This window comes from Corvus cornix, chromosome 8 (assembly GCF_000738735.6).
Source record: "Corvus cornix cornix isolate S_Up_H32 chromosome 8, ASM73873v5, whole genome shotgun sequence".
NCBI lineage: Eukaryota > Metazoa > Chordata > Aves > Passeriformes > Corvidae > Corvus > Corvus cornix.
Window position 1 is genome coordinate 30,134,752 of NC_046338.1, and position 24,906 is coordinate 30,159,657.

The 24,906-nt window shown below is 47.5% G+C and overlaps 1 protein-coding gene across 2 annotated transcripts in view; it reads right to left on the minus strand.

Annotated features, from left to right (window-relative positions):
- Positions 1 to 6,837: 6,837 nt before the first annotated feature.
- COP1 (COP1 E3 ubiquitin ligase) overlaps positions 6,838 to 24,906 on the minus strand; it is a 125,820-nt gene continuing 107,751 nt past the window's right edge. For both annotated transcript variants that reach the window (XM_039555938.1, XM_039555937.1), the window contains exons 19-20: positions 11,202 to 11,246; positions 6,838 to 9,318 (exon numbers count right to left, since the gene is read on the minus strand). In XM_039555938.1, coding sequence (XP_039411872.1) covers positions 9,301 to 9,318; positions 11,202 to 11,246 — 63 coding nt within the window. In that variant the 3' untranslated portion in view covers positions 6,838 to 9,300. The remainder of the gene's footprint in view (positions 9,319 to 11,201; positions 11,247 to 24,906) is intronic.

Below are 24,906 nucleotides of genomic sequence, written 5' to 3' on the forward strand. Positions count from 1 at the left end.
AACCCTCCAATCAAAGCCTCCAGATTATCTGCTACCATGCAATGGTTCACTGAACGTGAGCGCTGGCAGGGGTGCGGAGAATGGCAACAGAGCCAAAAAGCCATCCCACAAAACAGATGTGAGCTTTATGGCAAGGCAGCTCCGGTGCTTTATTAGTCCATAGCACCAGGGCTTCAATCCTCCGGGTGATGGGCTGGGAATGCCACTCCCCAGGGCTTCAATCCTCCGGGTGATGGGCTGGGAATGCCACTCCCCAGTGCACTGCAAAGAACTCCTTTAGTGCAGCTTGTGTTTGCAAAGGAGAGGAGAAGGACCTTGAGATGCTCCAGCGGTGGGAAATGCAAGCAAGCTCAGGTGGGTGATGTGCTGGCAGCTCCAACCTGTGCTGCCCGTGAGGCTGCCTCCATCTTCGACCTGGGAGAAGCAAACACCTTTGCTGTGAAGCTGGGGGAAGTTGGTCTTGTGATGACCAAACAGTGCCTAACGTTTTATATGTGACTAATAAATATCAATATTATAGACCAGCACTGATGGGAAGCACAACTCCTGCAGCAGGCGTGTTCAGCCAGCATGCCTGTATACATAATTCCCATTAGGAGAGGAGACTTTTCAGAAAATATCCAATAAACCTGTGCTTAGGGATCACCAGGAGCATACAAGAAACCAAATGGATTCTTTGATTTCGCATGTTAAGGACAGATGCAGCTTTGATGCTGAGAGCATGGAGACACACTGCTCCTTGTGAGAGGCACAGGACATGGCAGCTCCTGGCATTAAGTGTTGGTTTTGTCCACCCTTCTCTATCTCCAGCTCCTCCTTGAGCATGCCCAGGAGAATTCAGTCACCCATGGGGAATCAGAGAGGCTGGTTGCTGCTGTGGGGGTAAGCGGGTGCAAAGCTGTGCCCCATCCTTGGGTTTCAGGGGGCTGCTGGCAGTGATTTCTCTGCTCCTCCCTAGCATCAGCGGCGTCTCCCTGCATTTAACAGCCGCTTTGTTGCCAGCCTGTGCTCAGATACATTCCCAAATACCTCTCCATTATGTTTGAGATGCCCAGCCACAGGGAGAGAGGGGACAGAGGTGCCACCCTGCAGGGGCTCGCTCCTCTGAGGGTCCCTCTTGGAGCCTAGAGCCCAGCAGGAGCTGCACCCAGACTGGCAGGGCTGTGGGGTAGCACGTTGCCCTGATGGCAGGGGGTCCTGCCACGGGGCTGTCACCCCCAGCCTCAAAACATGAACAAAAAACTTGGAAAGCAACCAGTGGCTTTCCTGGCTCACCAGGATGGAGACTGCAGCCTGCCCAGAGGACAGGCTGCAGGCAGGAGCAGGGAATTTGGGCAGGCAGGGACCGAGAGCAGGTGTTGGATAGAGCATCTCCTCCCTTGACAAAACACAGCACAACCCCTTTGGCATCCTGAGGCTCTGCCAAGCAAAGCAAGCTGGAAGTCTCCCCCTGCTGCCAGGGCCAACCCAGCAGAAGGGTTTATCCAAGCCCAGACACTTGTACCCTGGCGAAGCACAACAGCTCCCAGCTTTCTAAAGCACACCGGGTGCTTTGGGACATTGTCTTCACTTTTTCCTTCCCCCTCTGTCCCGCTGCTCCCAGCAGGAGGTGCAGCAGCAAGGCCTCGGCTGCTCAGAAATGCCCGGAGCTGTGCTCCTTCCCTGGGTGGGCAGCGCCAATCTGGCTTTTGCCCCTCTTTACCTGTCCAGGGTAAGCAATGCCTGCGGCAACACTTCATCATCGTTAAAGCATCATCGCTGCGAGGAGCCTTTGCTTTCTCAGCCATGGGCAGTGCCACACACTGGCAGGAACAAACAGCCCTTAACAGCACAGGCAAGAGGCAGGCAGCCTCTGGGGGCTCAGAACAAGTGGTGCTGAAGCTCCCTGAAGCCTCCTTTCGGAAGCTTTCCCCCAGATTCCTGCCTTCCAAGAAGCAGCGCTGATGCCCTCCCCCAGCCCATGCCATTGAAACCCGAGGCTTTGCATCCCATCAGAAGAGGCTCTGCGGGCCCCCAGACAGACAAACAGCTATGGAAAGAGCCACGGGGGAAACTGGTGCACAAGAGACGCCAGTCCATGGCTAAGTGCAAGGATTTATCGAATGGTCTCGGCACAGTCACTCATTCAGGGACAGTTTCCTTGCCCCTGTGCAGAAGAGGACAAGCCCCCTCCCACCCCAAACTGTCTCCTACTCCTCCACATGAGAGCCTCGGGGGTGCTCCATGCCTGGAGCACACTGGACTGGAGATGTCCCCTCACTGGCTGCGCGGTGCTGGACTCCCTCTCCCTCCTCCTCTTCCTCCTCCTCCTTCCAGCCCTGTGGGGAATTGCAGCATACCTCAGCGACATCAGGACATTACAGATTCCTGGGGTTTTTCAAAGTGCAAAATGCCCTTTAGCGCTGCTATTGCCATGCACAAGGCTTTTTAGATGTCACAGGAATGTAGTGAAATAATTAAAACCCATGTTCAGACCTTAAATCTGGTATTAAAATGAAACTCTGGCAGCTCCAGAGCTGTACAGGAGCTGCACAAAGGAAGGAACCTTAACCCCATGTCTGTGCCTTGGGATAAGGCCATGCCATTCTGCCTTTGCCAGCAGTTTGGGCACATCCCGAGTGCTTCATGTGCCCCTCCAGCTTTACTCCTGCAGACCCACTTTCCTGCAGGAACCAACACACGTGTGGGGTTGGCATGGAGGCAAATTTGTGCCCATTTTACAGTCGGATAAACCTAATTCCAGAAGCAGTGAGGGCAAGGCAGGAGTTACAGGGATGGTTCACCACCTCAAACATCTCCTTTGCCAGGAGATGGCGGCAGCCAGAGCAGCTCAGTGGGTCCTGCTGAGCTGGGGGGGGATGAGGGGGATGCTTGTCCTGCAAGCAACCAGCACACAGGTACTGGAATTTCCATCACTTGGCTGCACACAAGTTGTTAGGAAAAAAAAAAAGAAGATAAATAAAGATAAATGGAGGAGAGCTGAGCATGCTGGCAACCCTTCTCTATCATTCCTTTTCTTCCCTAAGCAGATCAAATTATGACCTGGAATCACTGAATACATATTTTATTATGTGGATAATTTAAAGGATGAGGATGAGACAGAGAATTCATAAGGTACAGTCATGTTAGAAGACAAAGAGTTCCCATTAATCTCCTACAGGGAAAAAAACTGAACAGGAGAAAAGGAGGGGGGGACAGGTTGTAATCGATGCTATCCTCTCCTCTCTGGCTGAGCTGGGACACACAGGGATGTCTTCTCCACTAGCATCAGACAGAAGCTGCTTCTAAAGACCTCACAAAACAGACGTGGTGCTCCGAACTCTTCCTGGCCCCACTGCCCTTCGTTAGCAAGGTAAACCCACCATTTCCCATCCCATTTAAAGAACCTGGAAATCAGCTCTCCTCCTCCTCAGTGCAGAGCTGGGGAGCAGGGGTTCCCTCCCTCCCTTGCCCACAGCCCCGGGCAGCGCTGTCCCACGTCCCTCCCAGGACTCAGAGCCCTCCCTGGGGCTGTGCCATCACGGTCTGCTGGGCTTTGGCCCATTTCACCCCGTCTGGTGCCAGCTCGAGCGTGATGTTCTGGTGACTGTGAGGGGTCAGCCCCACTTTACTTCCCCTCAGCATCCCCTGCCCCATTCAGCCAGGGGTTGCTGTGCTCTCTGCAGATCAATGCCAGCTTCAGGATGTTTTCTGGTCACCACAGGACCAGGAAAGAGCCACTGGCTCTTGGTAATTGTTTTCATAGCTATTAAGCAATAAACAAAACAACTCTCAATGGGTTGCTGAGCCTTGGCACCACGCTGGGGGTGTTGAGGGCTCATCCCTGGAGGCAGCACCCTGAGCACGTCTCTGACCCGGGACACTGGTAGTGGGACAGGAGCAGTGGGGCTGGTGGCTCAGTTCCTGCTCAGATCTGAGGGGATAAAAGGAGTGTATTTTCCCTCTTAAACACCCTAAATGGTTTTATGGAGATTTTGACAAGTCAGATTAAGCACTGTAATCAAGACAAACGTGTTGTTGAAATAAGGCCCCTAAGGACAAAAATCAGAGTTGCTGAACATTTTCCTTCCCCATCCCTGCACATCTCACAGTGGAGAGACAGGTGCTGGGATCATGCCTGCAGCACGAGCTGCTCATCCCTCCAGTGGTCACTGTCCTCTCCGTGGGGTCTGGAGAAGGGGACACACAGGACTGACCAGTGCCTTCACCCCTCCATGGCTCGGTCCATCAGAGCCCAGCAGTGTTCCTGTGGCTCCCTGCAGGCCCAGCGTGGTGGTTGGCCCTCTCTGGGGGACTCTCGATGCTGAGGGGGTTATGATGAGGTAATCTTAAAATGAACACTTCTAATTAATGAATTAGAAGCTCCTGGGGCTGCAAGGGCACATCAGTGCTTGTGGGTTTGGGACTCCTGTTGGGCTCATGCTGCTGGCTCAGTGTCAGCTGTCACGTGCTATTACTCGTGCCTCCTAAGGACAGCCTTTACCTCCAAAATTATTTCCCAATAATTTCCTTTCTGCCTGAAAGAATCTTATGAGAGCGTGTGCTCCCCAGTTCTCAGACGGGCAGAGGCACTGGGGGGATTTCAGGGAGGATGATGGTGTTAGAGATGCTCATGGTGCTCACACTCCTCTGCTATTCATGCAAGTCTCCACCCCCAAATTCTGGGAGTCAAACAAGAGCATCGAGGTAGTGCAACTCCCTGAACAGACTGGGGAGACACTAGGGAAGGCAGAACTGGGAGACGAATAAAACCTGTCTCTCTCTGCATGGATCAGAGGTTTTAGGCAAGCAGCTAGCAGAGGAGATTGGTTTTGTTGCCTCACTCCCTGATGAGCTATTTTCCACCACAGCCCACTGACGGTAGCAGGCACGCTGCAAACTTTCTATTCCAGGCAGATTAGAGGCTGTGATGTGCATATGGAGCCCTCCTTGCCCTGAAAGCTTCGTGATACTGGGAGCCCCGCGAGACGCTGCGCTCCTGGGAGAGGTGGAACCACCTTCTTCCCTTCCCCTGCACACTGGTCAAGGGAAGTTCATACTTAAGTTTTCTTTCTCACAATTTATTTCTAAGAGATGTCAAAAAGCCCTCACTTTTTTTCCCCCTCCTAAGTAGTTTTCCCTGCTGCTTGATGTTGGGGGGCAAATTCTTGTCGCGCCTCTGCTGAGTTACAATGGCCAGCCATCAGCCAGAGCCAGATTTAAGATGTGGAAGTTAAGATGGAGAGATTTGAAAGAGTTTTTTGGTGAGACCTACTCAGGTCAAATGGCTGGTTAACACACAGAGCAGGGAATTCATCTTGCTTTAACCCAACTAAACATTTTTAAATTAACTTATGAAGAATGTAAAGACTTAACCTACCCCAGTACTGCCTTGTAACTGAACAGGGAAGAGATGATCATCACTTCAAGCATTTGCAGCTCCCTCTGAAAGCAAAATTAAAGCAAACCATGTGGTGATGGTTAGCAGAAGGCTGGGGGGACTAGGGCTACAGGTGCTGCACCAAGAAGATAGATGTGGGCTCTGCTCCTTATGCCACTGGTGCTGCTGTAATTTGTGGATTCCCATGGTCTCAAGCACACCCTCCCACTAGCCAAACCTCTCAGATCCTCAGCATTTGAAGCAGGTGACACTCCCTGACCTCTACAGATGCTCCACCCATTAACAAGTGCAGGACACTGCTGAGAGGAAGGAAAATCCCTCTCTGAGATCAGGTGAGGAGCATCCCATGAGGCTGGCCTCGAGGAAAAGTCTTTGCAGGCAGTGGTGAAGGCTGGCAGGAGCAGGATGCAGTCACCTCCTCTGGATGCCCGCCAGGATGCCGGGTGCTGCTGACACACGAGATGAGTTCTTCAAAGCAAACAGTGAACACTCTACTCACCCCTGGGCTGGGCAGGTCCTTGCTGGGTGTTTCTGGCCTCCAGAAAAGCAGTGAGAAAGGAAAGAGCACTTTTGAGCTGGAAAGGAGTGAGATTTGCCTTCCCAATTATCTGCTGATGTCATTATGACCTTCCATAGTTAAACAAAATTACCCTAAACAAACAAGGCTCTGCACTCGGGTCAAACACTGGCATTAGCAGCTGGCTGCACTCACTGCAGCAGAGTCCTGACATGTTGATACTAATTTAAATTTCCCATTGACCATCATTTTCAATTCCCTCCAGCACTGAATTTTTTTTTAGCACTAAGGCATGTTCCTCCTACTCTTCTGTTAAATGCTTTAAAATTAATTGAAGAGGCTGGCTGGCCAAGAAAGGTTTGAAATTCCTTTTCTCAAAGAAAAATCCGACTCACCACCTCTCGCAAGGACACGAATGCTGGAGGCAAAACCGTTCTGGGGCAGTTTCCAGTCAAGGGCTTTGTAAGCTGGTTTTCTCAAAAGAAAGTGAGACTAAAGCCTCCAAGTGCCCACCATCTGCAATTAATTTTCACAAGGAGATTGGTTAAGTGCTGGAACAGGTTTTCCAGAGGGACTTAGGAATTTCCAATCCTTGCCTGGTTGAACTGTGAACATCTCCAGGCCCTGAAGCAACCTCATCCAACTTTGAGTAAGCTCTGCTCAGGACAGGGGCTTGGACCAAAGACCCCTGTACATCCCTCCCAAAGTCAATCATCCCCCAACTCTAAAAAGGCTGAAAACCTGGCAGGAACCATTTGTTGAGGAGGTGTCTAATTAAAAAAAATACTGACCACACGCTGTTTAAAAAAACCAAACAAAATTACAGTAATTATATGTGACTTAATATGTCAACTGTGAAGAGTTACCTGAAGGAAAGAAAATTAAGGGGATTAAAATAAGGAGCATTACCTCTTGTGACAAAGAGACGAAGACAAAAAAATGCCATCAACTTGTGTTTATGAGCTGCTGTGTTTCTAATTAGGGCCAGACACCAAATTTGCATTTTATCTTGATTGAAATAGAATGAAAACCGAAGAAATAAAGGCGGCCGATGTTAAACAGCTTTCCCTGTTTAATTCAAGGAGTAACCTTACAGCATTCAAAACAGCTGCTTTTTTTCTCCTGTTTAAAGATCTCAGCTTTGTCAGAGCAATTTCAATTTAAAACACAGAGGATCTTCAAGTGGGGGGAGAGAAGGAATGAGGTCACCTGCCAACAGCAGCTGCGTGGCACCAGGCTGGGCTACAACAGCAGCCATAGCAGTTTGCAAAATAAATGAGTAGGCATTGATAAACAAGCCAGAGGCTGGGGAAAACCCACACCTGAAACCAGGGGAAGCAGGAAGAGCAATGGCAATGGCTCAGCACATCAGCCCTGCCTTTGGAGGGGCCTGGCTGGGATGGATGCTCAGCACTGTCACTCCACACCAAATGCTCTTAAAATGCAGCAAAATGGAAATCAAACTAGTGCTCAGTGTGACGTGTCGGACAGCTGCCATCAGGCAGAAGGAACCAATTTTGTTTTCTTCCGCCACAGTGACTCGGCTCACTCATACAACAGAGAGCTGCAGGTAGCACTCTGAGCAGGACACAAGCTGGCGTGCTCTCTCCTCTCTCCTTTCCTTCTCTCCTCACTCTCACCCCCAACTGACACACCAGAAATCATGGAAGAAAACCAGCATGCAGCATCTGAAAGCCATCCACCACCCCTCCCTTGGAGCTCAGCAGCACTTTTCTTCCCACTGGACTAGACTGTCCAGAAGCTACTGGTGGTGTGCCCCCACATCCTTCTACCTTTGAAGGAGCGTAGATGACCCTCTAGAAACGTGCACCAGCACTGAGCCAGGACAGGAGCTGTCCCCAGTTCTGCTATAAGGCTTCATCCCTGCTTCTTTATTCATATCAAGAGCATCCTTGCTCTTCCTCCCTGCTCTGTGAGCAAAGGGTGTGAGAAGATCACACAATGCTCCTGGGAAGATCAGAATCAGGCTTTGAACACCTGCAGGACACGAGGCCTGTTAGGGTTCCTGCATGGGTAGCCCATGACCACAGCAGAGCCTTGCTTTGCTGACACGGACTGCAGGCAATGAACGGAGAGAGAATGTGTGTGCAAACCAGAACACTCCCACAGGTACCACTGTCTGCACTGAACCTTTGGTACTCACGGCAGGGAAAAGACGTGACGCCCACCAAATCCACTTGCAAGCTTAACGAGTTCTGGCAGCAATCCTGACAGTTTAGCTTGGCTGCTGCTCGTGACGACCGTCTGCACCTTCTTATCTGCTCTGCTATCCTGCCAAGAAAGCAACAACGACTCCCAGCTTCATGGTTTATTCCCCCTCCATATGTACAATTAAGTGTATGCATGACCATTAAAAATAAGGCTACTTATATCATGGCTCTGAAAACACGTTACAAACCAACTGTGTCCCCTCTCTTATTACAACATTCAAAATGCTTGGCTTCCACGGTGTGCAGAGAGGGGCAAACACAACCAGACCACACAGGTGATTGAGTGGTGCAGGGCTTTGGTAACTGGATCTAGAAGCTTCCTCCTGTAGCTGAGATAGCCAGACACAGCCAGGCCAGTGGGAGGCAGATCTTGATCCCACAATGTCTTGGCAAGGTCAGTCCAGGTCCCAGGAACTGCAGGCCCCCTCATCTCAGCATCTTGCTGCTGGCAGGTGGCCCACATGAAACTTAATCCTCTCCTTCAGAACTGCCCCTTTGGGGCAAGGAAGGGGTCTAAGGAGAGGAGGAAGGGGAAGGTGTCCTTCTCTTCTTGATGACTAGAGGACTTCGGTCTCCAACGGTGTCAACCTCGGTGACATTTCTCAACATATAATGCATCTAAAAAATAATTAATAAATCAAAGGAACAACAGAACCATACCATGATGGCATTTCAAAGTGAATTGCTTGCGTGTCCAGGTAAGGCTTAGAGACTTTCTTTTTCCAGTGAGGATGAAGAAGAGTCCAGACGAACGTAACTGGAGATGTGCAACTGAGGACAGCCCTGTGTGCTCCCGTAAGCTCCCTTCACAAGTAAATCTGTTCCCTTATGCAACAAGACAATCTTCCAGCTTCAGCTTGTGGCTCAATAAATTTTATTATTCCTTTTTGTCTTTATTTAAAAGAATTTGTTTTCCTATCATAAAAATTAGACAACCGTACCACCACCACCACCAGCAAAGTCTGTGGAGTTAATGTTGATGGCACAGTTCACTGGTGTTACCAGTATCTCAAAATGTCCTAGAAAGTCCATAAATGGAAAAAAACCCAAACATGATCGTTTTGGGGGAGGAACATCAAGGTGGTTTTGGTTTCTTGTCCCACTGTGGTTCCCAGATGAATACTGTAGCATATCAGCAGGACCAAGTACCTCATGCCTTGAGAGAAAACCCTTCATACCAGCTCCAGTACCTGATTAGTAAGGAAGACGAGACATTTAGAATAGGAATTTATGACATTCGGTATTTCCTACGTCAGCAAATAGATCACCAAGACAGGACTGACCCTTCCATCTCCACCCCTTACCCTTTCTTCACCAGCATGCAATAATATCCCACAAATGGGATAAGCACTTGGCAAGCATCCCAATTTTGATGTCTGCTTGTGTGATGATAAATGAGCCATGAAGCAAAACCATCCACAGATGCCTCATTTCCCCTCAATCACACAGCTCTTGGAAATCCTGTAACAGAGATCAGAGCTTTTGTCAGCCCAGCCCTCTGTGCTCTTGTTTCCCTTGTCCAGGCTGGGATGGAACAGCAGCCTCTGACAGCAGAAAAGTGCCTGTGGGGCTGCCACAGTCTGCATTAGCCTGGTTGGGCTTTACTGGGACAAGCTCTAGAGCTGTAGCTCATGGGTAATGCCCAGTATGGCATCTGTCCCCACAGTGGTGTGGGTTTGGGCAAACCCAGGCCTCTCCCAGACCATCCCACCTTCCCGCTGCATGCTGCCAAAGGCAAATGGAGACACCAGAGTTCTGACAGCCCTGGCTGTTTGCACATTTCTCTCTGTCTACCTTCTCTCATTAACAAGCAAAGTGCACGAGCAAAACCTCTCCTTTCTAATCATTGCTCTTGCTGCTGGATTCACTTCAAAATATCAAAAGTGTCGGTGCATTTTGTCCATTTTACTAAGGAGGAAGTGAGCAAAGTGACCACCAACCAATTCCAGAATGTGATAAATACCCTATGAATGAGAGGCTACAGCATCACATGCTGCAACAGCAGGAGTAACCCAGCCACCTGAGTCCAAGAAAAGGGGAAAAAATCTTGACATGCAGTTAAACACAGACCACTTGGGTCTCTCACCATTCTTGCATTCTTGGTGATTTTTCCAGGGTGGTTCAGACCAGCAGCTCTGGTATGGCTCCAGAGAACTGCTACTGCCTCAGGAATGTGAGGGACAATCAGGACCTCAGCCTCATGACAGTGACAGTGCAGTGTATGACTCTGCAGACAGCAGGTAAACCCCTTTAGCAGCAGCTCCAGAACGCTGCCAGGGGTCTGGGCTACAGGCTTAGGGCATTAACCACTGAACCTAACAGCATAGGTGGAGGGCAGTGCTGCTGTGTAGAATGTGGGATGAAGTTCTGCGTTTGGGTTCAGTTTGGTACTGCCTTGGCTGAGGGACACATAAAGAAGGGCAGTCCTTTCCCTATCATCACCTGACATTCCATGGATGGAAATGCATTGAACAGACACTCTGGGAGACTTAATTCAAGCGCTGAAAACCTGGCACTGCGCTGGCATCTCGGTGCACGGGGAAGGCTGATGCTTTCCCAAAGCCCCGTGCTGGCAGCTGCTGCATGGTTACTGCCTGTCTGAGCACCAGAGTCAGCAGAGACAGGGAGCATCCCCGCTCATTCCTGCCCTGCTCCAGCCACCTGCGCACCAGCAGCTCAGCTCTCAGCCCTGCTGCACCTGCAGCAGCCAGAGGATGGGCTCAGGTTAACGCTGGTGAGTTAACACTCAGCCTCTGCTGCCGTGGGAGCCAGCACCGGCCTGGGGAGGTGCTTGTGCCAGGCTCTCTGTGGTGCCAGGACCCCAAGGAGCAGCAGCGGGTGCTGGATGCCCACCAGCAACTCTTCCACACCTCACTGCAACTGGTTTCACTGCTGGGGCACTGCCTGCTCGCTCCACTGTGTGCCAGAGGCAAATACATCATTTAAATTACAAACCTCCACAGCCAAGATGACCTTCTCTAATGGTTTCTCCTGGCTGTTCAGTGTCTCTGACCTTGCTCTTTACTATCAACAGATTCAAGTGTTTAGAGGCGAGATGTGTAAAATAACTTACCTTAATTGTACCCTGACTGTTAGCAGCAATAAGCACGTTGGACTCCTGGAAAAAAAAAAAAAAAAAAGGCACTATCAGAACCTGCCATTACTTTTATTGCCCCCCTTTTTTGGATGAAGCAGCAGCGAAGAAGTTATTTTTATCTTAAACATTAGAAGTATATCTAATTTCAAAGGGATTTAACTCTTCCTATATCTGAGATGCTTTCAAGGCTAGAAGTCTTCATAAATTAAACTACCTTGAAGAATTAGAAAGCAATAATCCTTAGTGCTTGTACAGAGCTTTGAATCTCCAAAGCAATTTACAAACATGAACTAAATCTCACAGCCTCCCTGTGAGGTGGACTAATAAAAATAATAGTTATTTTCATCTTTTGGCAGCCTATGGACAAAGGTCTCCAGCACCCTAACGAAACCAACTAATCACCGTTTCAAAACCCCTCCAGCTCCGAGTACAGGAGGCTGCAGATGAGTAAAACAAAGAGGAGGAGAGATTAGAGAGCAATAGCAGGTGCACCCAGTTTGAGGAGGAAGACAAACAGAGAGGGCTCCAGCCCTGCCTTAAGCAGAGAGGCAGCATCTATTTACCTCCTGCCAATTGATGGAGTCGCATTTGGAGATATCCTGGTTGACTGCAAATTAATGGTCTGCTGCATCAGTCAGGCAACCCCCCGGCAAAAGCAGAAGGAGAGAGAGCATCTTCTCTCCAGACCACATTCCTCACGTGACCAGCAAGCACAGATGCACCCTCCCCAGCCAAAATCCTATCCAAAATCTACAGGGAAATCCAAAGGAATGACACAGTGCCAATAACCTAAAGCATGTAAGCACCGGGGTGCTGGCAAGAGCCCCAGACATGCTGAGGGAGAAGCACTGCCCCCAGATGGGTGTCCCACAGCCAGCCCCGTGCCAGTAGATGTAGTGCACGCTGCTGAACCGCCTGCTGCCAACTGTTTTCTCTCAAGACAGCTGATATCTTTCCTGAAAGATGTTTTTAAATTTCTCTCACTGCTGCTATCCATCCCCAGCCAAACTTGCTGTAATTATCCCATCGCTTAACACATGCATTTTTAATAAACTTAGTGACTAGAACACACCCCGCTCCAAAGGGAGTGGGAAGGCAGCTCAACACAGCCCCAAGCTGGCTGTGCACTGCTTCACCATGAAATTCAGGACTTTGCACAGCCCCCAGATTTGGGGCAAAGGGAGAAAAATCCCCTTCATTGTGAAAATCCACAGAGCAGCTAAGAGTAGCCTTGTGGTGGACCACTGGGCTAACTGACACAGATAGATTTGTTCACCCTGGTACAATCATTAGAGGGTTAGTTAAAACTCCTGGTACTATCTCACTAATGATCCTCCAAGTCTAAGCTCCTGAAAAGAAAGTATATCCTCAAATGAAAAATATACTCCAATTTCTGTTCAGTTGGTGGCTAAGAATCTAATCCAGTAAACTGCTCAGCTTCTGGTTAAGCATTAAAATCAAAACCCACTGAGGGGGGGAATGCAGATATAAATATTATTTGGGTACTGAAACAGGGACCAGGATGCCCAATAGGATTCTGGAAGCAAGGGAGAGGGACCAGCAGCTATCTACTGTGCAGTGCAGGAGACCTCAACTCCTGAGTACAGATGATGCAGGGTTTGAATGATTCCTGCTTCCACTGTGAGTGACTGGTAATTCATCCTGCTGCTGCAGTCTGCTGGGGTGCCACTGTAAATGAACTCTGTTTCAACAAACAGTTTTACCTGCTAAATAAAATAAAAAGGCCAGAGGGTAATTTACTCTCACTCCCTTGTTCTTCAGAAGCCCCTGGGTGTTGGGTTTTTTTCAGCAGGGTCTGAGCTAATCGCTGCTCTGCTGCTTTCATCCACAACCATGAGATGCAAACAGGAGCAGACAGCAGCAAAATTAGCACCAAATCTGTCACAGAACAAACAGTGACTTGCTTGTTAAGGCACTCTAGCGCTGCTTCTCCAGGAACACAGCTAAGTAACTTGTTTTTAATCCTCCAAAGAAACAATGCACTTCCTTTCGTGTTGCCTGTAAAACAGTCAATATACTCAACGTGTTAAACACCTAAAGAAGTCATGAAGTTGTTTAGATCTGTAGCTTTGTAACTCGTGACAGCCACGTACACATTAAACCAATCATTTTGCCAGGACATGTATGAATGGAGTCACCGGGACCTCAAAAGAAAACCACATCACCACTGACCTGGCAGAGCACCTATTTCCCCAAACACACTACTATGACCAGCTGTATCACTGAGGCATGAAAAACAGGGTCTCACCATCCATTGTGGCTGCATGTTCTACTTTACCATAATCAATTGGTGTTTCTGTGCAGGGCAAGAGGGTTTAAAGACTGGTCTTACTCATCCCTTCCATTTCTGCTGCCTGCAGGAGCCAGCAACTCCCAAAGCAGAGGCAGCAGGATCTTCAACGATCCAGCCCAAGTGAGTAATCCTGCTCTGAAGAAAGCAGTTATTAAAATGACTCTTCTACACATGAATAATCTTCTCCTATGAGTGGTTTGCACCTCCAGCCCCTCTTAGCAGGAGAGGCAGAAGGAACCAGCTGCCTTTGCTAAAACAAGATTGAAGAAGAAAAAGGAACAAACATAACAAAAATTAAGAGTTTAGGGTTTACTGCCTGGCAAGCAACAGCATTTTGTTCTGTGTGGCTGCTAATCTCAAGCATTACTGCACCCCAGAGGAAAGCCACTGACCGTGTCACCTGCTGGAACGCGGCAGCCTCTGCTCTGCACAGCACGGCAGGTCAGGAGCGATGGGAGGAGACGCCCGCGGGGCGCTCCGGTCCTGCCAGGAGGTAGCACCGCACCTCAGCGAGCCAGGGGGAGCCACAGAACTGACAGGAGACACCTTCAGAATCTTGGTCCTCTAAAGGCAATGGAAAAAAAGCTCTGGGGATGTGAAAATTATGCATCTTCTCGTCTTTTAGTGTTACATATGAATTAACAAATTTGATTGGCAGATGTAGGTGCACGTCAGGACTCATGTTAAGATTAATAAAGGGTGCAGTTCCAGAACTGCTCTAACGTGCTCCAGGGCTGAAGTTCTGTGCTAAGACCTATGAAAAACTTTCTTCATCTGCCTGCCTTTTTTTTTTGACTGCAGAGACAGCATTATGGGAAATCTGAAGGGCAGTTCCTTGACATGGGAAGGACTTGACTCCACCATAAATCTCTGTTATTGCATAGGCTGGACACATATTCACAAGGAGGTAAGCATTATGTAAAATGAAGTAGTAAATTGGTCTTGAGTGCAAAGACAGACCAGAAGCACCTCTGTCCTGAACCTGACACACCCCCATTTCTCCAGTCTGAATATGACTGGTGCACCCACCGTAACTTTGGAGCATTAACCCACAGGATTCGAAGGGACTTTCACTGATTGCACCAAAAAAAAAAAGAATTTTTTGCAGCACATTCTTGATGGCAAAGGAAAACAAAATCAAGTTTAGGACCTTCCTGAGTAGATGAGATACCTGCTACATTCATCATTCGAAGGAACTGTTCACCTGGTGACAGCTGGGTTTTGAAGCACACTGATTTCCTTCCCTCCTAGATGAGCCCTATTTTGGATGGCCCTGGGGAAGCGATTTGTACAGGAAAGGAGCAGAGGAGAAGTAGAGTCTGGCTGACTGCTGGTACTCATGCAAGAGTAGTCAACACTAAGACAATCAGAAATGCTCTGGATGTTTTGCGAGGTTTGAAGACATTCAGCTGAACAACTGAAAAGTTGTCAGAGCTGCTCCAGTGCAAGAGGGAGTCAAAGACAGCTGAGGTTGTAGCTCTTCCCCTCCTTTGTGTAAGAAAACATTGCTGGGAGGGGAGGATAGCTGGATGAAGGTGATCCCAGATGGACAGTTGTTGAAACCACGCACACATCTCCTTGAAGGGACACCCACTGATGCCCAAGCGGACTCAACTCTACGGAGCGAGGAAGAGCTCTGGACAGAGCCTCCAGCAAAGCTGTGGCCCATCCTCCAGCACCTGCACAGCTCCTCTCTGGCTACCCCTCCTCACCCATAACGATGCCTCACTGTGGCTGCAGGAGCTACACATCCCTCTCACCAGTGGGCTCGTGCGAAATCATAGCTGAGCATTTTAGTCCTCCTCTGCTGACATCAAACCTGTGCCAAAAGGGCTCAAAAAAAAGGCAAGATGAGCACAAATCACTAAGAATTTTTTTTCCCTTTAATATAATCCTTTCTGAGACCATTCCTCCCCTGTTATCCCACACATATCGGTCCTTGAAGTGGAATTCAGAAGCCCACACTGAAGGAAAAGCTGAAGAGATTGTTCCTTAGGATTAGAATAGGCGAAGCAGGATGCGTTTCCAAGTTATATGTGCACATTTTCACACAATGGACTGGAAATCCTTTTTGGGTCTTTCACCATATTATAAATAATTAAAGGCCATAATGTTTGTGCTTCTTTGTTATCCTTCCTTTTTTGCACAAATAAAGAAGATTTACCTCAAACTTCCAGCACAGCCATGCTCAGGTAAGCATGAGTTTTCTGGATTTTCAGCTAGGTTTGTTCTATGGATTCACCATTTGGGTTCTTAAAGATCTCATTTTAAATTAACAACTTCTCACTTCCCTACCCAGCAGATGTTTTGGCTAACAAATGGCAGGTTTGTCAGCACTTCTCTTTCAAGCAGACAGACTCACTGTTGGGCAAGCACAACACTTATTCCAAGGAGCTGGAGCCTAATTAAGCAAAGCTGTTGATACAGTGGGAAAATCATTGGGGTGAGAAAGCTTGCACTCAAGTGGCCATTGTCTGCTGTTATTTATAGGTAGAATAAAAGTATATAGTTGAACTAAATCTAGTGCTGTTTGTACAGAAAGCCCATTATTTAAGTAAATTTACTCCTACCTTACTGAAGGTGGCAACTATTACTCAGCTGCTGGCTTTTAGGACCGAGCTGCAGACCATCTGCAAGACGTATTTCAGCAAAACTTTTCCCACCGATGTCACACACAAAGTCTTTCCACACATCTCAATGTGCAAAAGTGGTTCCCCAATAGACCACCACTGCTTGACTGCTCTTCATCTTGTAATTAGCAGATTCTAATGGCTTTTCACTCTCATTCCCCTGAGCCCTGGCTATTTTCTTGTTGTATGACACAAGTCAGCCTTTTGTTTTTGAAAGAAAATTACAAATTCTAACCCAGGAAACACAATGAACCTCCAAGCGTACAAAAATCAAGAGGTTTTGAAAAGCAGAACTGCTAGATTAGATCCCTTCCCAGCAGGACAATGTGCTGCATGCCAAATTTTGGGGTTTTTTTCCTATTTTTGTGATAAAACTGTTATCAATGAAAGGTGCACAGTGGGTTGGTTGAAGTGGTGCACAACCCTCTATCTCCCTGTGAACCAGAATTTACTTTCTATGCCATCATGCTCACATAACATTAATCCCTTCTGAACAAATTTAAAGGAATATTTATTATCTATACTGTGAACATCAGGCTCAAGCAGAAATTAATTACTTTACACCAAGTGCTGCTTTACAGAACAAGGTCTAACGTATAAAAGATGTTGTACCAAAATATTTCAGGAGCAGCAACACCCAACTCTTTAGGTATTAAACCTGAACAGGACATGCACACCTCAACTGTGTCTTTTAATCCTTAGAAACTGTATTTTTATCTCATTCTGAAGGTAATTCCTTTGTTCACACAGAGATAAAGCCTCTTTAGGCCCCAGAAAAAAAGCAAAAACTCAATACATCTCAAAAAGGTCTTGTCTGTGCTTCTTTCTAGATCCAGCTGCAAATACACAATCTTTTGGGCTTTTAAGTCCATAAATGCTACACAATTATACCCACCCAGCATAACAAGGATATTTACTTAAAACGTTGAGCCACAGATTTAAAGATGATGGCACTCCTTTGACTCACTTTCTGTAGAATGAGTTGCCTACAGTCACATGCACATATGTATAGGTTCTTCTTATGTCAGAATTCATGGGCACAATGTAAAGCTTTTTAGAAAAAAAGTTTTCAAACAAATTAGTGTTTTCATCATCCTACATCATGCAGAGTTTGCAGCTTCCACACAAGATGAAGTGCATCTCGCTAGGAAATGGGCACAGGTAGAAATTCAACATCTCCTTGAATCCCTTCCCTTGTTTTTCAGCAATTCTAGACTTTAACCTCCGTATCTGGGATGCCTTTTGTCAAGTTTTCTGACACTTCCACGGCTGATGTTTTCTAGTTGCAACTCAATACCCATGACTATAGCCCTTTTTCCAACTCCCTGAAGCAGTCTTCTCATTTTTGCATTTTTACAACGCATTTTTCTCCTTCTATTCAGATCAAACACAGCACAAGAAGACACTGTGTAACTGAAAGCTGATTTGTTATCATACACACCCAGGTCTGTATTCACAGCACATGGATGCCCTGAGGAGAGCAGTCCAAGGCTTGCTCCGATGACACACTCAAATAAGGAGTAAGCTATCTCTCAGCCAAGGGAGAGTTCTCTTTTTCTTAGCACACCCTTTTCATTGCAGCATGTAGCTCTCAAAAAGCCAGTATCAACAAGGCAACTGAAGGCAGGGCTAGAAGAAAATAGAAGCACACAGATATACAGTGCTGCACACAGGCATCAATTTCCTTGTTTCTACGCCGTCTTCTGAATTCAAGATGGAAATGGAGGCCAACGAGACTGATGGGAAGAAGGCAAAGAAAGCTCTGCAAAGGCAGGAGAGGCCAGCCAGCAAAGCCCACCCCAGGTACTGCTGATATATTACACGCAACTGCCTCTGCAATTTAGTCCTTCTAGAACAAAACTGCTATTGATGAGCACCTAATTTATTTAGAATCCAAGATGAGGAAATCTCATTAGACACTTATTATTCTGCATCTACTGCAAAGCAAGGTACACAGCTCTAACAGCTGCTGCACACTCCCCCATCAGGCAAGGTAGGGAGACATATGTTAAAACCAAATTATTTTGGCGTTAATCCTGCACCCCCAAAGGGCAAGTCTTCCCCTCCTCTCTGTGTGGGAATATTGAGTTCCACTGCCCATTTATCTGTGACAAGGTCTCTAAAGTTACTTGTTCCTGTGGTCATAAATCCTGGGATTTCAGGTGCTCCCCATAAACAATATGCTCAAGACCTTGAAGGAAGTGGCAGCAGTATATAAATACAGCTTACTATAAGCATCCAAAAAACATACACATAAACATGCAACACATTAATATCAATATTGCAAAACCACAGGAAATGGCAAGGCATTACTTCAGCGAAGACAGTTTTAGCATCAATTCTTTTAAGACTTAAAACTCCCAAATATTCATTTGGCAATGCAGTGCCGTACACCGCTTGACAACTGCACGGTTTGAGACCTGCATTCCTCCTGCCAATATGTTTCCCCCCTTTCCCTTCTACTATTTGTTGTTTATTGTCATTACATCATGCTGGAGGTGATGTATTTAATCTCTCCCTAGCCAAGGTCAGGCTGCCCTGCCCATCAGTGCAGTATGGGGCAAAACCAAGCCCCAGGGTGTTATCATTAATATTGCTATTGCCGATGTCGCCCTTCCAAACTCACATCAGAAACAAAATATACAATCTGGACAAACAGCCACCAATCTGTATGAGAGTATTCAGAAACATCATCTAAATCTGGTACTTTCAGATTGTGATTTTGTGCAGACCAGTGGCAAACCATCAGGGATCAGAGCTGTAAACAGAAATCAGTAGAATGTGAAAAGCCTTTTCAGTTCAAGCTACCCTGAATTAGATAAGACAAGCAATCCACCCTACAAACACAAGAGCTATGCAGCCCAGTCCCAAAGCACAGCAAGGACCACAGCTCCCAGCTGCTGGACTAGGAAAAAATGGATGCAGGTGGGAAGCTTATGAGAGAAAGGTTCTTCCCCAGGAAGATAGTTGGGCACTGGAACAGGCTCCCCAGGGAGGTGGTCACAGCACCAAGCCTGACAGAGCTCAGTACGTGTTTGGACAACACTCTGAGGTGTGTGGTGGGATTGTTGGGGTGTCCTGTGCAGGGCCAGCAGTTGGACTTCATGATTCCTGTGGGTCCCTTCTAACTCATGGTATTTTATGATTCTCTCCCAGCTCCTTGGTTCTCTTTAACTTACAGCACACTCCTTGCCCTTCCTGTGAAAGGCACACTTCAATCTGCTAGAGCCCTGCTTCGTGTTCAGATGGTTCTCTCGTGCCTCTTTCACACTCATGATGTACTTCTCCCACCCCTCTTATCTCCTCTATTCTTTTTCCTTCTTTTACCAAGTCAGTGATTTGTCTTCCAGCTCAACTGTACCCAACGCTCCTCAGCTCTCTTTCAAATCATCTTCACACTCAAATCAGCAATTTCCTTACTTGCGCAAGAACGCTTGGATCTTTCCAAGACCATCTGTCCCACGTTCTTCAGGGCTTTTGTATTTGTGAGATCACTGTCCCTGGCATGCCATTTCTCACCAACACCTTACTTTCAGCCCTCTGTTCTTGGTTTCAACTGCCCCTTCCACAGTACTGGGTACATCTTTCCACCTCCTCTTATGAATTCACCTTTGAAAATCCTGCTTACAGCAGTTTCCTTTCTTTTCCAACCCTCCAACACAGCAGCACCAACAGCAATGTGCACATCTTTCTTGGGGCCAGAAAGGGAAGGGATGATGGTTAGCCTTCCTTTCTGGTCCCAGTATCCGATCAACCAACTGTATCTGCTTCTAGAGGCTGCTTTCCCTTCTTGGTTCCTGAGCTTGTTAGTGCGCTAGGATGACACATCTATCCCCCTGGGCCTGGGCTGTCAGCTACAGCTCCTTCCCACATCTAAGAAACAGTTGCCTAGATAAACCCCAGAGGACAAAAGGATATAAGCAGGCAGAAGCCTTATGGTTAGGGACTGCAACCCCATGTTATTTTGTGGGGACAACCTGGTGCTGGGCCAGGAGCATCCAGCTGCAGAAGGTGATCCACGTCAGCAGCTCGCAGATGCACACATGCCCCAGATATCCTTGCTTGCATGCTTTTTCCTGATACACAAGAGCTAATACTGCACGTCAGCTGCTGTTCTGAGCTGGAGCATGGTCCTCTGAAGGCTGACAAATGGTTTCCCAGCTGGGCCAAGAGGTATCACTGCTATGTGACATGTCTCCTGTGCTCTATAAAACTCAGCACACTGTTGATGCTGCCAGCAGCTCGCCTGGGCCAGCCACCAGAATTAAGACACCGTTATTAAATTGGTTCCCACATAGAAATACCACAAAATAAGCCATTAGCCATTGGTCCAGCTCCTGCTTTCCTTCCTTTCCCAGTGCCATTTGTTTCAGTCACTAAACAGCTGAATGATAACAGGCTTAAAATTGATCCAACCACCTTGATGTTAATATTTTAAATTATTAAGTCTGAGTTCTCTAATGCCAATAAATCATTTATATGTGCACATTTAATTAACAATCCAATCAGTAAAAACAACTTTGCATTCGCGCCACACATTTTATCAGAGGAACCAAAGACACATTACAACATTAATTAAGCGTAATAAAGGCCCTGGTGAGGTAGCCAAGTATTATCCTACATGTGGGGAAACCGAGGAAACACACTTGGTGGATTTGCCCAAGGTTAATCCTGATGTTCCCAATGAGGTGTTGAAGAAAAAAGGCAGGGATGAAGACCACTGAGGTTTAACTCTCCTAAGAATTATTCCTGTTGGAACTGCAGTATTTACGTATTTGCTGATGGGAAATCCATTCCAGTTGCATTCCTCTCCCAAAAAGACTTGAGGCACAAACCACTGCTATCAAGCATGCTGAAAACCAGCCCTCAATTGTGACAGCCAGCCAGGTGAGGTCAAACACACTGGGTCCAACACCATCCCCAGCCAAGGGTTCTAAGGATGTTTTATGACCTTCCCACCCCACAGTTCACACCTATGCACACCCCTAAGCTCATGGGATGCTGGACACTCACCTAGTGGTCAGAGGTCCTAGACCTACAAGAGTGTCTGGCAGCTCCCAGGTGCTTCAACAGCTCATCCAGCCCTTGGGGAATTTCATACCAGACTCCCAAGTGAGGGGAAATTCCTGAATGACCCAAGCTGACCTCTGGAGAAAGAGGCCTTGCAGCTGTGTAACTGGTGCTAGTGGGACAGGCTAGGGAAAAAACCTTCCTAAACCCCTCAGATGAAATCGTCCTCTCAAGGCAAAGGTGGAAGAACACTTCATGCATCACAACCAGAGATGGTGGCAATCAATACAGGAGGATGGGTTAATCACAGGTGATGTCAGGAATGATGAAGGGAGCCAAGCTGAGCCAGGCTGGCTGGGTCAGCAGAAGGGAAACACTTTGGCAGAAACTCATGAAATCAATTTATTTAAAACCGATAGTGGATTCATACTGTGCTACTGTTCATTTTATATGGTTGGCTGTCAACAATCTGGGGCAGCCAAGCTGTCTGTCTGGGCAACACCTAGTATGGTGGGGTGACCTGGCTGGAAGCCAGGTGCCCACCAAAGCCAGTCTGTCAGTCCCCTCCCTCAAATGGACATAGGAGACAATAGGCTTAGAATCGAGATAAGGACAGGGAGAGATCACTCTCCAATTACCATCACAGGCAAAACAGGCTCAACTTGGGGAAAATCTGATTTATTACTAATCAAATCAGAGTAGGATAATGAGAAATAAAGGAAAATCTTAAAAACACCTTCCCCCCACCCCTCCCTTCTTCCCAGGCTCAGCTTCACTCCTGATTTTTTCTATCACTTCCCCCCCAGTGACAGAGAGGGGCAAGGAACTGGGGCCACAGTCAGCTCATCATGTATTGGCTTTGCTGTTCCTTCACTTCTCAAGGGGAAGACTCCTCAAGCTCTTCCCCTGCTCCAGCCTGGGGTCTCTCCCACTAGAGCCAGCTCACAACCTCCTTCAATGTGAGTCCTTCCCACAGGCTGCAGTTCTTCACAAACTGCTCCAGTGTGAGTCTGTGTGGTCAAAAGTCCTTGCCAGAAAACCTGCTCTGGAGTGTGGGCGCCTCTCTCCACGTGTCCACAGGCCCTGCTGGGAGCCTGCTCCAGTGTGGGCTTCCCACAGGGTCACATCCTTCTTTTGGGCATCCACCTGCACTGGCACAGAGTTCTCCATGGGCTGCAGGGGGATCTCTGCTCCCTGTGAATCTCCACGGGTTGCAGGGGGACAGCTACCTCACAGGCTGCAGGGAATTCTCCTGCTCCAGGAGCACCTTCTCCCCCTCCTTCCTCGCTGAGCTGTGGGTCTGCAGAATTGTTTCTCACATATTGTCACTGCTCTCTCCCTGATGCAGCTGTGCAGCATTCCCTCTCACCTCTCCTCAAATACATCATCCCAGAGGTGCTACCAGCATCGCTGATGGGCTCAGCTTTGGCCAGCGGTGTGTCCACCCTGGAGCCAGCTGGCACTGGCTCTGCTGAACATGGGGAAAACTTCTCACAGAAGGCACCCCTGCAGCCCCCCACTACCAAAACCTTGCCAGGCAAACCCACTTAGTAAATCACATCTCCTGCAGATTGTAGTTTCTTTGCCCCATTCCAATGAAAACCACCTCCACTCCCAAAACTGGTCTGATACAGAGAATCAAAAAAGGCTCAGCCTGAATTCTGACATTTAGTTTCTATGCTTTATCTGTAATAACATGCCTTGAACATACCCAACCATTTTTAAGTGGGATCCCACCACCAAACCAAAGCCAAATCCTGATACAACAGTATCCCAAACCAACCAACTTTGAAAGTTCGGGACATACTTTTAAATCCTGACCATTGCATTAGTGGGTCTTAAAATAATGTTGCAGGGGGACTTGAGTGCTCAATAAACACATTAACTCTTCTAAATGTTTTGCTTATGCCAGCTGGAAAAGAAGGATGATGGTTTCACTGCGCCTGCAAGCCTTCTAATTGTGTTACTGGATGGGCCAGAAGTCTGGCAGCCATGGAAATCAAACCCTTCATTTCTCTTCAGGCCAAGAACAGTGTATTTAATAGCAATGGGAATGGAGTCACAGGTCCAAGTGTCAGCACTGAGGGGGCTGTCTGAGGCAGGGAATGACAGCACATGTAAAGCTGAGGCTGCAGGCAGGGAGCATGGGGAATTACACATCTGTGGGGCAAGCAGGGCTACAGCAATAGGAAGAAACACACCAGGAAAGCAAAAATATCTCATCCCTGCAGGCTGCTTCCAGCCAAAGGGCTGCAGGGTGCTTGCTGGTAAGAACAGACAAGGGAAGGATACCTGCAAGATGGCCCAGCCTGTAGCTGCATAAGCCACTACTTATATAAAAAGATATATTTATAAATATTTTTTCCTTTTATCTTCTACGGAACACACATGTGCCACAGAAGTGAACAGCACCAGGATCTGGTGAGATAAAAGAAATGATAAACGGTTTCTTGCAGAGAAAACTCAAGGCACAAACATTAACACTAGCACACCAAGAAGCTTCATGAAATTATACCCATAATAATGCTATGTATAACGTATGCTGGTTTGGGAAAAAGGACTGTGATTTAAGGAACTGAAATTTAATTAAGGTAAAACAAAAGTTTCCATTAATCTTGAAAGATTTCACAACCTGCTGCTCTCCTTCACCATCCACTCCAGCTAATGCTGTAATGGGATCAAGTGCAGCACTCTGGAGCTGAAACCTCCCGCAGTGCAGACACGGCTGGGCAAGATGTACCAGAGCACGTGGCCTTCCCTAGGCTTGGGAAATAGGACACTTTGTCTCCTCAAGGTATTGTTCCAAAGACGCCCTGAGTGCAGTGGACACATATTTTCACTAGCCAGGATGCACAGGAGAATGAAGAACAGATGTTGATAAACTTGAGAATGGCAAAGACAAATGGCCAGAGCCTAGACCTGCAGGCAGGCCCTGCTGATGTGCATTTCCTGTCACGAGCACAAGTCTTCTCCTGAGCAGGTAAAATTCCAGTTATACTGAAATCTTCTCCGTGCGTGAATTCCAGTCATGGAGTTGGTGTTACAAACGTTTCCTGTCTTCTGTTCCCATGGTACAGGTAAGCACAGGTAAGGATGGGGCAGCAGAGCAGTGAATCCTCCCCAGCCAGCAGAACCATGTCCTATACACCTGTGGCCAAGAAGGGGTTTAGAGCTGGCTTGGCTCACGGTCAGTGAGGGCTCTGTAGATGTATTTTAACTGTAGGGAAGAAGGAGCTGACCTGAACCACGGCTGGGTCATGTCTGCAAAGCTCTTTGGAAGAGAGGGATCTTTGCTTTGCACAGTGAAAGATGCTGGAATCTCTGAAGAAGATATATCAAAGCTGTTTTTGCAGGTCAGCTTTCGAAGTAAAGCCACAATGCAAACTATCAGCTTTCAGGACAAAATTGTATGGCTGGTATTGAAAAAGACAATACAGTAAATTGCATTTTAGTAAGGTCTGACTGTACATAAAAAGTGAGGAACTTCATTAAACAAGATCATACAGAGTACAGATGATACACATGAAGTTGCTTTCTGATATCCTACTCCTGATGTTTTCTCCATTGTATTTATCTGAGGGGAGAAGGGAGTGAGACCACAGCTATGCCTTAGGCATTGAGAATGATGAGAGTACAGCTTTATAGCTTTAGCACAATAAATGCAAAGCATGGCATCTTCCCTACTTTGTTCTGCAGAATGAACTATTCAAAAGATAATAATGAACTT